Source organism: Acomys russatus, chromosome 32 (genome assembly GCF_903995435.1).
Source record: "Acomys russatus chromosome 32, mAcoRus1.1, whole genome shotgun sequence".
Classification (NCBI taxonomy): domain Eukaryota; kingdom Metazoa; phylum Chordata; class Mammalia; order Rodentia; family Muridae; genus Acomys; species Acomys russatus.
In genome coordinates this window covers 17072543-17085994 of record NC_067168.1, presented here as the reverse complement: position 1 = coordinate 17085994, position 13452 = coordinate 17072543, and the positions used below count along the sequence as shown (strand labels likewise).

Sequence of the window (13452 nt, the reverse complement as noted above, 5' to 3'; positions counted from 1 at the left end):
ATTTCTCCATGTTCCTCAGAGCTTGCTCCTGGCAGCTACTGGTCTATATTCCAGAATGAGAATAAAATGGAATCCTATAGTACAGTGTGTGGTATTTTAACTCTGGCTTCTTTCATGTTTTATTTGGGTTGCATGTTCTAGCAGTTTTTTTTAAGGGTGCATTATAAGAATGTACGTTTAAGATATTTTCAAGTTCAAGAAAGCTTATTGTGTGTTATAACTTGTGTTATTTATGTATTTATTATTATTTGGATATTTTATAGTAATTTCATTGCTAGTGGGAATACCATAGAGCGAACATTGTTATGTCTAATTTTCATTGCTTATTTCTTTGGAGTAGATTCCTAAGACAGGAATTGCTAAGTCAAACGTTGTCAATACGTCAAAGCCCTGAAACATTTTTAGTCACTGCAATATTTTCCTTGTGTGTCTTCAAATGGTTCAAACAATTGGACTTAGAACACTGCTGCTGTTTTTAACTGTCTTTCCTCCCTTTCTTTTCTGCCACTGCCACTATAGAGCTGACAGATGGTCCAGTGTAGTCAGTGAGCTTGCAAATTCCTAATCATGGAGGCCAATCAGGAAGTGTCTCTCTTTTTGGTGAAGATCTTAGAAGAACTGGACAGTAAGCAGAATACCGTCTCCTATCAAGACCTGTGCAAGTCACTGTGTGCCCAGTTTGATCTGTCCCAGCTTGCCAAACTGAGAAGTGTGCTTTTCTACACAGCGTGTCTCGACCCCAACTTTCCAGCCACTCTATTCAAGGACAAGATGAACTGCTCTGTAAATAATCAACAGTCCAAAAAAATCATGGTGGCGGCAGATATTGTGACAATCTTCAACCTGATCCAAATGAACGGGGGCACAGCCAAGGAGAAGCTGCCCGCGGGTTGCCACAAAGTGCGCAAGAAGGAGGCATCCTTTGAATCTTGCAGGCCAGACACTGAGGTGTGCAGCCCAACAGTTTGTGAGCCTCTGAACTGTGAGCTGAGCGAGAGGCCCTTCAGCCGAGGCTACCCCACTAGGCAGTCATCCAAATGCCGAAAGATGGACTGTAAGGAATGCCCACAGTTTGTCCCTGCCTCTGAGCCCAACTTCCTGTTGGGTGTCAGCAAAGAAGGGAAAAACCGGGCAGCCTCTCTGGACAGGCTCCAAGCCCTGTCCCCATATTCTGTGGCCAGTCCTCAGCCCTGTGAGATGCAGAGAACCTACTTCCCCATGAATATTGAGAACGAGTCCATTTCAGATCAGGACTCTCTGCCCATCAGCCAAGGCATCAAAGAGACCTTCATGTCCACTGAGGAACCGTTTGTGGTTCAGTCCTGTGTTCAGAAAAGGAACATATTCAAAGAAGACTTTCACAATCTCATGACTGTATCCCCCAGTTTGGTTGGTTCCACTAACAAAGCAGAGGGGGATCATGGGGAGCCCCACAACCAGAAGGAGATGCACAAGGCACCCTTCTTCAACCACAGCTTTGAGATGCCTTACCACAACCAGTACCTGAATCCGGTGTATTCCCCCATCCCTGACAAAAGGCGCGCAAAGCATGAAAGCTTAGATGACCTTCAAGCCTCTACCTATTTTGGACCCACCCCAGTGATGGGAACACAAGATGCTAGGCGCTGTCCAGGGAGGTCCAGTAAACAGACCCCATGGCCCGCCAAAAGCTGGAGTCTAAACACAGAGGAAGTGCCTGACTTTGAACGGTCCTTTTTCAGTAGGAATCCCTCTGAGGAGAAGCTACGCTATCCAAATTCTGGCAGCCAGACCCCCAATTTCTCAGGCCCAGAGAGGCATCCAGCCTACCTGGTGCCAAAGGATCAACAGAAAGTTCTCCCTGCCAGCTATGCAGTGAAACCAAACGGACTCAAATCTAAAGAGATCTCATCCTCCGTTGACCTGGAGAAGCACGAAGCCATCAAGAAGTTTAAGGACAAAAGCATCAGCTGCACCAGTGGCCAGCACAGCTCAGACACCAGCAGTGTGGGTACTCAGACAGAACAACATGTGCTGGACACCCCCAAATGCAAAGACCTGTGTGCTTCCGGTCAGGCCAAGTACAGTGACAGGCATGCCATGAAGCACTCGGATGACGACTCAGAAATTGTCAGTGATGACATCAGTGACATTTTCCGGTTTCTTGATGACATGAGCATCAGCGGCTCCACGGGGGTGATACAGTCATCCTGCTACAACAGCACTGGCTCCTTGTCTCAGCTTCATAAGTCAGACTGTGACAGTTCGCCAGAGCATAACCTCGCCAAGATCACCAACGGGGTCCCCAGCAGCAGGGCAGACAAGTGTAACCGGCCTGAAAATGTCCACCACTCTGAAGAGGAGTTGAAGACCAGTGTGTGCAAACTGGTCCTCAGGATTGGTGAGATTGAGCGGAAGCTGGAGTCACTGTCGGGAGTCCGTGAGGAAATCTCCCAGGTACTTGGAAAGCTCAATAAACTGGATCAGAAAATACAACAGCCAGAGAAAGTGAATGTGCAGATTGATCTCAACTCCCTGACCAGCGATGCACCTTCTGATGACAGTGCCTCTCCTAGGGTGTTCCGAGCACACAGTGGCTCCCACGGACCCAAGGTAGAGAACAGCCCAGACTGGTGCTGCTCCGATGCCAGTGGGAGCAACAGTGAAAGCCTGCGCGTCAAGGCTTTAAAGAAAAGCCTTTTTACCAGGCCATCTTCCAGGTCCCTGACTGAGGAGAACAGTGCCACAGAGTCCAAAATTGCCAGCATTTCCAACTCTCCTAGAGACTGGCGAACCATCACTTATACCAATCGCATGGGCCTCAGCGAGGAGGAGATAAAAGATGCGGGCCCAGCCGATAACAAAGACTGGCATCGGAAATCCAAGGAGGTAATGACGATTTAAGTTCTCATGGTTGGTTTCAGCATTGTCACAGCCTCAGACATTCCATGAGAAGCCTTGCCTCTTGCTGGGAACTGTGTCTTGCTGGTTCCCCTTCCAGAATTGGCAGGCTCTGCACATCAGACCAGAGAGGGCAGCGTGAGCAGGCTGTTTGTTCTGCCAAGGTGCCAGTCAGTTGGGTGGAGCTCACGCTGTGATGCTGCCGACAGTAGACAGTGCAGTTGGGATATTGGACAGGTGGTGTGAGATTTTGCAGAAGGGGGAGTGCATCAAGGCAGGCAAGCATCACTAAGGTTATCTTTTTGTCCTTGCTGAAGTAGTGGGACCTGTACCAGGCAAGCATGGGAAGAAGCTTGCTAGTGTCCTTGATGTTAGGTCTCTTGTGTGAATTTTGTTGCATGCATTATGTTACTTTTGACAATATGAGCCCATTTCACTATAAGATAAATAATAATAATAAGGAAACAGTTTTATTGTTCCACTGTGGAAAAACAGCCAATCATAAACAATGTCCCCTTTTCCTCTTTAGTTTTCTCCTTTTCCTACATAATGGGTGCTCTGCACATTTCATGTGAATGCTAGTTTTGCCCATTTATCAAAGACCACCCCCACCAGCTCTGGAATCCATGCTTGTATGTGTTCAAATACTTCCCTTTTCTGTCCTGTGGTGAAGGGGATGGTTCCAGGGGACATGCATCCAACCCCCTCACTCTGGATAGGTTCCCGTGGTTCCTCCCTGCCAGGATGATGCAGTTTCAGTCTGTAGCTTGCTGTCCTGCCACCATCAGCTTCAGTGTCACTGGACAGGCCATGAGCTGGCCTTCCAGGGTCTCTGAGGACTGGACTATCAGTGGGAGGGAGTAGTAGGATGGGCTTCCAGGGTGCTGAGCCAAAGAAGAGGTGTGGGCTTCCCAAGTGATGTCAAGAAAGACAAACTTGAAAAAAAAAAAGTTTGAATTCAGGGTTTAGAATGAGAAAAACGAAGAAGCATTACTTTTTTTCTGATGCCAAAGAAGCCCTTGTATCCCATGGTGCTTTTTTCCCCTAAAATGCCTGCCATGGATACCAGATTTCTGGAACCCAGGGTCCTATGTAGCATTGAAAAATGGCCATTAGAGAGTTCGCATGGCTAGTTGATTGTATATTACCAGCCTGACCTCCAGTGCCTCACCAAACCAGCAGGACTAGCTACAACCTTAAGTAAGATCCACTTGACGTGCCTCACATCGGCAGGCAGCTACTGTTTAAAGTAAGCCCCTTGAACTGTGGGACTGGTTTCATTGTAACCTCTTCTCTTGGCATTTGCTACCTCTTATATTGATGATCCCTGCTGGGGGTAACCAGCTTTGGTCACTGTCTCACAAATTGCTGAAGGCCAGACCCTCCAAATATTTCACCATGCCCAGGTCTCAAAGTCCTCAGGTCTCAGATCAGACCTTGTATTCTTTTGTAGCCAGTGTTTCTCCTTCATTTCCACGGTGGGGGATGGTCACCACCTTGGCAATGCTCCCAGCTGACAAGCTGCCCATGAGCTGTGGCTCACACTTGCCCAGAACCTGCCAGCTCCTACGTATTTACCTTTTGTGAAGTCTCTTGCATTTCTATCTCATTTGCCACGAGGCCTCCAGTCCAGCCTTCACACCCTACTTGGGGCTTGGGGAGCCCCCTCCATCTCCCACCTCATCTCATGGGCCACTTCTGTGTTCCTCTCCCTAAATCATACTCTCTCTAGGTGTGTGGTGCCTCCAGCTTCTAAATCCCCCACAGATCTCCTTTGCTTCCCCCAAAAGTCTCAAAGTTCTTACCGTGTGTGTGTGTGTGTGTGTGTGTGTGTGTGTGTGTGTGTGTGTGTGTGTGTGTGTTTCATGCATGTGGCTGTAAGAGGACAGCTTGTAGCAGTTAATTCTCTTTTCTATCATGGGGGGCCTGGGGAGAATTGAACTCCAGTCATCAGGCTTTGTGGCAAGTGCCTGTACCCACTAAGCCTGCATTTCTACCCATAGTTCTTTCTAGCCAGAATGCTGTATTTTACCCACTGAGCCTGCTTTGCCTCAGTGAGTCTACTTGTATTCCACCATGACCACCACCACCACCACCACCACCACTACCACCATCACCACCACCACCACCATCACCACCACCACCATCATTACCACCATCACCACCATCACCACCACCACCACCATCACCACCACCACCACCATTACCACCATCACCACCATCACTACCACCATCACCACACCACTCCCCCAATCCCACCCCTGCCTCCAGTGCTATGCTTATTCACTTAGTCACCTACTTAGTAAATACTTAAGTAACTCATATGGCCACTTATGGCCAGGCCTTGTTATATGATCAAACTGTTTTTCACATTATTACCGCATTAGGACAGTCTGATATATAATGGCTGGTGCTGATCTCTGCAGTATCAGGCCTCTGGGTTCTGTGTGCTCAAGGCCTCTTTATTCTCACACATCTGGACACGGGATTGCTGCCTATCTCCAAACTCTGGCTCTCAGCTCTCTTTGTTCAGATGTGCTGGGCAAGAACATTTGCTGACACATATAGATGATGCTATCTTGGAGGTTGACCTCATCAGTAGAAGGATCAAGGCTGGGCCTCAGGGAGATGTTGTTGGGCATGTGAAAGAGTCCACATTTGCCATTTCTATTTGTGCAGCATTGAGTCTATCTCTTAAGCTCTCTGACCGGATCTTTTACATCCACATGGGGATTGTTAAGGCGAAGGTGGATGTACAGTCAGCCCAGTGACTACCACCGACATGATTGTCATGAGAATTTCTGCCATCCCTGGCTTTGTGTGAGATCTGTTTACTTTAGGAACTCTTGCAAGGACTGGGGAGTGCTATGTTAGCAGAATAAATAAAACCAGTGGATCCTTTTAGAAAATCTCAGGCCTTGATGAGTTAGAAAAAAAGAAGAAAACCGACCTTCTTATTTGATTTACCTAACTATGTGCCTCTGTCTATAGCCTTGATGGTTTTGAATAGCCTAGTTTCACATGTTGCCTCTGCTAACAAGCCAGTGGATCAGGTGTGCTGATATGTGCTACTAGCCCACATCCAGGTGTGTGATATGCAGACACAGCCACACACATTTTCTCATTGTGTGTCCACTTGTCACATCCCCTCCACTCATATTCCTTCCCACCTCTTTCTATTACTTTTGTACAGAATATTTTTGCTTTCTTTCTTTTATGCCAACTGCTATATAATTGGTTTCTATGCCCTGGACAAATCATGGTGGGGTGCCATTTTGTTGGAGCCAGAACTAAAAGGCAAACAAACTATTCCTTGGAGGAACTCGAAGTCTAGTGGAGGAGACAGTCTGGCAGACAAACATTATAGCTTAGCATGACAAATTCTGTCTGAAAGGCCTGTACACAGTCCTATAAGACCACAGAGAAAACGCCATCCTGTTTGTAAGGGAGCACTTGCTGGAGAGTCATCTATGTGGAAACCTCCAGGTGAATAGAGAAAAGAAGCCCTCTTCTTACAGGTTCCCAGAGAATAGAGTAGACTGTGATGTGTCACACAGCCTGAGGACATAATTGACATCAAGCTCTTTTTGACACTGCCACCTCCACACATTGCTTTTTCATCTTAAGTGTTGTACAGATACTTTGAAAGGGCCACCTGCCACCATGGACCGTGTCACTAGAGACTCCTCATGCTTCTCCCTTCCAAGGCAGGTTCTCAGCACACTCTGTGCAGAATGATCTGTGCCTTTTACTTCTTGAGTCAAGGTATAAAATGGGATAGAAAAGAAGGGTCATTAAAATGCTGGAGTCAAGCAGGAGTCAAGAAAAGACTCCATAACTAGCTTAATAGGTTTGAAATCCTGCTCAGCTCTGTGTCTGTCTGTATAAGAGGAGTCAGCTGTGAGGACCTTGTAAAGATCAGGCTATAAGGAGCTTCCTCCTGATATGGAAACATGCCCTCCTCTCATCAGGATCAGAAGCTCTCTTTAGAGATGTCTCCCCAAACAAGCAGACTTTGTATGTGTTCCTAAGTAAATGCATGTTGCTGCCTGGGTGACTACCTGGGAGCCTCATTGATAAAAAGCTGGCTGGCTGCTCAAATGGACTGTGAGACCTGATGCCACCTCTGTGGCTTTCTGGATGTCTTTGTGCTTCCCTGCAGGCAGACAGACAGTACGACATCCCCCCACAGCACCGACTGCCCAAACAGCCCAAAGATGGCTTCCTGGTGGAGCAGGTGTTCAGTCCTCATCCTTATCCCACCTCCCTCAAGGCCCACATGAAGAGCAACCCCCTGTACACAGACATGAGGCTGACTGAGCTAGCTGAGGTGAAGCGGGGCCAGCCTTCCTGGACCATAGAGGAGTATGCTCGGAACTCTGGTGACAAGGGCAAGCTGACAGCTTTGGACCTGCAGGTGAGCCTCATTGTTTCTGGGTGGGAGGAGCCCAGCCATGGGCTGTGGATAATGTAAATCTGGCCTCTCCCTCAAGGAACTCCCTTGGTCTCTACCATGGAATTCTGAAATGTAATAAACGTGAGATCTTTTTTTCTTTTTCTTTGTTTTTTTTTTGGTTGTGGTTGTGGTTTTAAACAAGGGGGTTTATACCTTGCCAATTTGACCGTAAGCCTTTAACAATAAGGGTGCTTGCTTTCTATGTTTGTTGGCCGCCTGATTCGCTAATGATGCATTTTAAAACAAAGTGCAAATTCTAATCTTTGCTCACAAGACCTGAGCCAAACTGATTAATGAAACACAAGCTGATTTCTCCTTCCATATGTAGCACGTGGGATAAGCATGTTTGTGGGAGCCAAGCTATGGATTATGTTTCCATATGGAGCCGCCCCAGGTAAGAGTCATTCCTGGAAGGTCTGTGAGTGCCATTATGGCTAGAGGGCATGCTTTTTTTTGTTGTTGTTGTCATTTTGGTTTTTTTTTTGTTCACCGGCCACAGGGCTGGGTTTGGGCTGCACTTTTTATTTTGGTGGGCAGCTCTTTATGGTTCCACTCATAGCACAACTGTGTACGTTTCCTCATCACTGCAAAGCAATCACCATGGGCACCTGTGGCCTTGGCTATAAGGACAGTAAGGCCATAGCACCAAAGGAATGAATTGGCCCAAGCACTTGAAGTGTGGTTGGTGAGAGCTGTCTATAGATCCACTATGGCAGGGCTCTCGTGTCATGGCCTTACTCTAAACAAAGACAGGGTGGGAGGGGCAGCACGCGGCTGAGGAAAGACACTGGGATTGAGCACACCAAGTCCTAATCCAAAGCTGCTTAAGAACACCGTGTGATCTGGAACACGTATTTCACCTGCTTTTGCTTTGGCCCTCTCACTTGTGAACTGGGCATAAAAATATCTATCTTAATGGCATTGTTGTGAGAGCTGGAAATAATACATACAAAGGACCTGGCGCTGAGTAGGTGAGACAGGTGAGAACCTGGTGCTGAGACAGCACTCACGACTTGGTAGTGGACGCTGAAGCCACTCAGTGGACATAGTACTTCGCACATCCATCCCTCGGCTCTAGACACGGTTGCCTGCAAGGCAAGTATTGCTTTGGCCATCTCCAAGTTACAAACCAGGAAGCCATGGAAACAGGAAGCATAGTGAGTTGTCGCAGGTCATAGATCTATCCTGGACCTTTGCACAGTAAGTCCTGGTCTTCCTCTTCTCTTCCCTCTGTAGAATTTCCCTTTTTGTTGTTGTTGCTAGTTTAAGAGCGCTTCATCTCAGACTGAGGGCTTGCCATCACACTTGCCTATCTGGGCCCCTAAATGGTAGCAATTCAAGGGAGCTCTGGCCCAGTCCTAGATAAGAGGACAGTAGTGACAAGAGGGACATTCTCAGCTTCCCTTTAACTATTCTACTCCATGTATATAATATCTGCATGCATACCACATGCCACTTGTATTTCCTGTCATCTTCCGGATGACAAGTAGGCTAGACCGTGGTGACTTGAGTCTCCCACAAACAGACTTCTGTACAACTATCTGTGGCACCCTTCGATCGGTGTGCCTTAAGCTTATCACAAGCTTCCAGGCAGAAAATGCTCAGAATTAGAAATGACTCAACAGGTTGTAATAATCAATACTTCACTCTGCCCTGGAGGCAATTTTGAAAACAGATATTTGAAAGTTTAGGGAGAGAGAAAGAGAGAGAGAGAGAGAGAGAGAGAGAGAGAGAGAGAGAGAGAGAGAGAGAGAGAGAGAGAGAGAGAGTGCCTGAGGGATTCTGCGGTTACAAATGTGTGCAATTTGAATGTGTTGGTGTTTTTAAGTATAAAGATAAAATTAGAATAAAATAAAAACAGACGTTTGAGTTACAGAGCTTTAGGTGACTCTGCTTAACAGGAAAGGACAGAGTTCCCAGCCACATGTTCTGAGGGGATAGAGAGCCTATTGCCTTTTGATATGTTGACAGCAAGGAAGACAGCAGAAGCAGGTGGGGCCAGCTTATGCATTGGCATTGCTTTGTTGAGATTGGAGTGCCGTTCCACGTTAGCCTTGGAACAGATTTCTCAGGGCCCCTATTTGCCCATCCGTACATCCACTAGTGATATCCACGAAGGGGGTAGGCACTGGTATACGCCTGGCTTTGATTTCATCACTTGGCAGGCCTAATTAACAAGTGAGTATATGTGTGGTGTCCCTGGAAACCCTGGTATTACCTCTCTGTGCTGTGGTGCCCGTGCCGTTACAGCTTGAGGTTATTGGAAACAAAACTAATTAAAATAGTTTATTTCACAGGAAGACTCTAAGCCCGTAAGTGTAGATAGCTCTGAAAGAAGGCTGATTTCCTTCTCTCTGAGATGGAGAGAACAGAACACAAGATCTGCTGTGACCTGTGTGCTGTAACCCTCCTGGGCCAGCTCAGCGAAAACTGGGGGAAAGAGCAGTGTGTTTTGACCATAATGACAAGAGTTTGTCTTCAAGGTTATAGGGAAGGGAAGGCTGGCCTGTCTGGCCTAAAGTTAATCTTCGTGGGCACAGAATTCACATGTTAGGGCAGTATTCCAATAAGACAGGGCTATATCTGGATAATTTCCTTTCTTCTTGAGTGTCTATTCAGCTACTGAAGGGTTTTCATGTCAGGGAGAGCAAGTGAGGCCCGACTGTGTCCATGAAGGTCCGAGTGTTCTCTCTCTCTCTCTCTCTCTCTCTCTCTCTCTCTCTCTCTCTCTCTCTCTCTCTCTCTCTCTCTCTCTCTCTCTCTCTCTCCCCTCTCTGTATGTATTATGCATACACATGCATATAAATTGTGTGTGCATGTATGTGCATATGCATGCACATATATAGTCTTGTGTTTGCATATGTGTGTGTTTGGGTGCATTCCTATGACACAAATATGACAACACAGATTCTAAAACAGTAGAACTTTGCCACTATAGAGCTGTTTAGATCAGCTCCAGGGAGAGGCTTCTGGACTCCAGCAGTTGACACTTGGACCTAGGAGTTTCTTTCAAGGACATTTGCAGGCCTTCCCTATGTCAAGAACACTCGGGTTTATATTAGGGGTATTGTTATCATGGATGACTAGTACTGCCTTCTGCCTTTCTATCTAGCTTGCAGAATTTATAAGCAGTGTTAAAGTCAGCCACTCTAAGTTCTATTCTCTTGGCACTGCACAGTGTTGTTCAGCCTGCCCCGCCCACCCGCTATAGCACCGGAGTGGCCCCAGATGATCTGTAAATGAATGTGTCTGACTACTCTGATGACCTTGGTTTTGGACATTTCATACTGCTTTTTAAATGTCATCAAATTTTGATTCTCTGAAGTGATTTAAAAGTAGAAAAATAAGACATTCTGAATTGGAGGGCTGTACAGAGACAGGAGGCCAACTGGAGTTAGCCTGCAGTTCACCGCCTGGGGACCCCCTCCTCCAAATATATGACGGTTTTCAACGGGGCAGTGATGAAATCTTGATACGGAATGGCAGTGGGTTGTCGGCACCCTGCAGTAAGCAGATGGCATGCCCAAAGGGATGATGGGAAGCTGGTCAAGAGGATCTTTCACTGTAATGTGAGCAGGTTAAGGGACAGAAATAGCCGGTGAAATATCCAGAGAGCAGGACTGAAGAGAGAGAAGAGCTGTTGCCTTTCTTGGGTCTTGAAGGGCCACGGGCAAGTCACTGTTTCTGAAACTCACCACGGCACACACAGCTCTGCAAGTTGTAGTGTGGTAGGAGCCTAGCTGTTGGAAGGGGTAACCCAGCAAGAAGAATGCTGGGAGAACCACCGCCCCACCTCTCTCTCCTCTTCTTTCCCTCAACTGAGTCCAGGAAGCACAGTGCATGGTGCAAAAGGAACTATCTAGAAGGTCAGATGGGAAATGCTGAGCATGCTTTAGTTATCACTACTCCATAAACAGTGTGCCATGGCTGAACTGTCTCAGTGCTGCAGGCCTGGGATTTCTTTGTTTTTGTTTTTGATTATGTGTGTGCAACTTTAATGTGCCCATGTTTATAAAACAATCCAAGAACTCTTCTCACAATGGATATTTGGTTTGTGATTTAGAGATTTAGGAGGCCTCACTTGGGACTGTAATGTGTTTTTGCCTTTTTGCGAGACACGTTATTAAACGTTTGCCATAAAACAATAACACAGCTTTGCTTCATGAAAATAGATTATAGCCATCACTGTGCTATGGGATTCATGGGGAATGTAGGTTAAATATGATATTTTCTCTGCAGACAATACATTAATCCTTGGTAGGCATTTGCAGTAGGTTTTGGGGGAAAAGTGTTACTTGCTCTAGAATCATCACCAACCAACCACGGTGGGGACAGTCTGCTGTGGGTCTGCAGTCCTTGAATTTGAACAGTGTTCTAACCTGCTCATGCAGATGCTTGAAATGGAAATATTTTACATTTTGATTAATCTGGAGGTGCCTTTGATTTTTCAGTAGAAGCTCTGAGAAATGAGCTGACTGAAAATTACAAGGCAGTCTTGGTTCGAGCAGATCTGCTCTTAGAGGCTTCTGGTAGAATATATTTTTCAGTGACTTTTCTTGCATCCCTTACAGTGAAGCCAAACTACTTTTGGTCATGTAACCTTGAAGCTGAGTCTTGTTTTTCTTGGCCATTTGGCTTCCTTATGTAGAGATGACCCCTGGCTTTCTCTGTGTCCAAGCTGTTGTGTCAATTTTAGAGAGGGAGGAGCCACTTCAGGGTGTATGCTCACTGTGATGTATGGACCCTTGGCAGTCTATTGCTGCCACAGGCCTGGTGGGGGAGCATTTTATGATGCTGTCCTTGCTAGATACCAGCTGCAGACAACTTTTAAATGCTCCGGAAGTGACAATCGTCAGGATGTCTTAGACCTGGTTTCAAGCATTAACCATGTTTCTAACATCTTCTCTTTACTTCTAGACCCAAGAATCCTTAAACCCAAACAACTTGGAATACTGGATGGAAGACATTTATACTCCAGGCTATGATTCATTACTAAAACGGAAAGAAGCTGAGTTCAGACGAGCCAAGGTCTGCAAGATCGCTGCCCTCATCACGGCTGCAGCATGCACGGTCATTCTTGTCATTGTTGTGCCCATCTGCACAATGAAGTCCTGAGCCTGTGGACTCAGCATTCATGCAGCTCACGGCGCGCACCATCTTCCTCTGTATTTCAACAGCGCACCCCAGTGTGGCTACAGTTTGCTGAAATAGAGACAAAAATCCTGGATGCTTTTCTACAGTGCTGAAGGTCACCTTCAGAGAATATGTACTCTGGGAAGAAATCTACCTAGCTGTTAAGCTTTAAGATGCAGTCACACCCTGATATGTTTTCAAAAGTACAATAGCTTTGTTCCACCTAAGGAATGCCATGGATTATCAGCTAAAAATAAAAATTAGGTTCTTTCCTTTTGATGATGATTCATGGTGAGCGTTAAGCTATTATTAAGTTATACAGAACAGATTTACTACCTGTTCTTTGGAGGAGCTGCTGGTGACAGAAAGATAAAAAAGCAAAGAGGTGGGGTCTGTTTCCTTAATCCTCTAAGAGTGTTGTTGACTGTTGATGATGTAACTGGATGTGCGTCCACAGGAATGTGGCTTCTCCCCTGACTTTTATCAAGGGCTATTGACTTTCCACTTGCCCTTCTGTCATCGTCATGGTAGACCATCTGAATCGCTGCATCTCTTGATAGCAGCATTCTGAAGCCTCTTCTTGGGCCCAGGAAAGAAGGAGCTGTACTTCCCAAGCCAAGCATGATATACAGTATCCTGTTTTTTTTTTTTTTTTTTTTCAGAATGGACCAAGATACTCAGGATAGGCAACCTTCCTGTTGTCCCCAACATGATGTGGGGAAGCTTGCCGGCTGGGTGTGCTGAACATCTGAAGGTCACAGCCACCCCCAAAGGGTCTACTGTTCTAACTCTGGCACGTGGCTCTGTTCCTTGATTTTCTAACTCTGAGTGGTACCTGAGGCTCAACTCTGAAGAGTCTGGAACTTGTTCTTGTGCCTTGAAGAGCAGAGACAATGGTGATACTTTACCATTCTAACTATAAACTATGGATTCCGTCCACTACTGGTACCAGTACCAACCATTTTCAATGGCTTTAAAAATAT

At 46.4% G+C, this 13452-nt stretch overlaps 1 protein-coding gene across 2 annotated transcripts; it reads left to right on the top strand.

The window, feature by feature from the left end:
* The first annotated feature begins 492 nt into the window (after positions 1-492).
* Minar1 (membrane integral NOTCH2 associated receptor 1) lies at positions 493-12451 on the top strand. Of its 2 annotated transcripts, XR_007830105.1 has the most exons (4): positions 494-2868; positions 7043-7297; positions 7665-7730; positions 12254-12361. XR_007830105.1 is itself a non-coding variant. In XM_051140566.1 (3 exons), the coding sequence occupies exons 1-3, from the start codon at positions 568-570 to the stop codon at positions 12449-12451; spliced, it is 2754 nt and encodes a 917-aa protein (XP_050996523.1). In that variant the 5' UTR covers positions 493-567. The 2 variants fall into 2 exon arrangements, 1 of the variants encoding a protein (XP_050996523.1); XM_051140566.1 differs by lacking the exon at positions 7665-7730 and having other exon boundaries at positions 493-2868; positions 12254-12451.
* Positions 12452-13452: the final 1001 nt, after the last annotated feature.

Bases quoted from the DNA above. Each gene is read 5' to 3' on its own strand.
- Minar1 (XM_051140566.1), top strand. From the start codon at position 568: ATGGAGGCCAATCAGGAAGTGTCTCTCTTTTTGGTGAAGATCTTAGAA. The intron at 2,869-7,042 runs GTAATGACGATT...GCTTCCCTGCAG, and splicing joins GGCATCGGAAATCCAAGGAG to GCAGACAGACAGTACGACAT. The intron at 7,298-12,253 runs GTGAGCCTCATT...CTTTACTTCTAG, and splicing joins TGACAGCTTTGGACCTGCAG to ACCCAAGAATCCTTAAACCC.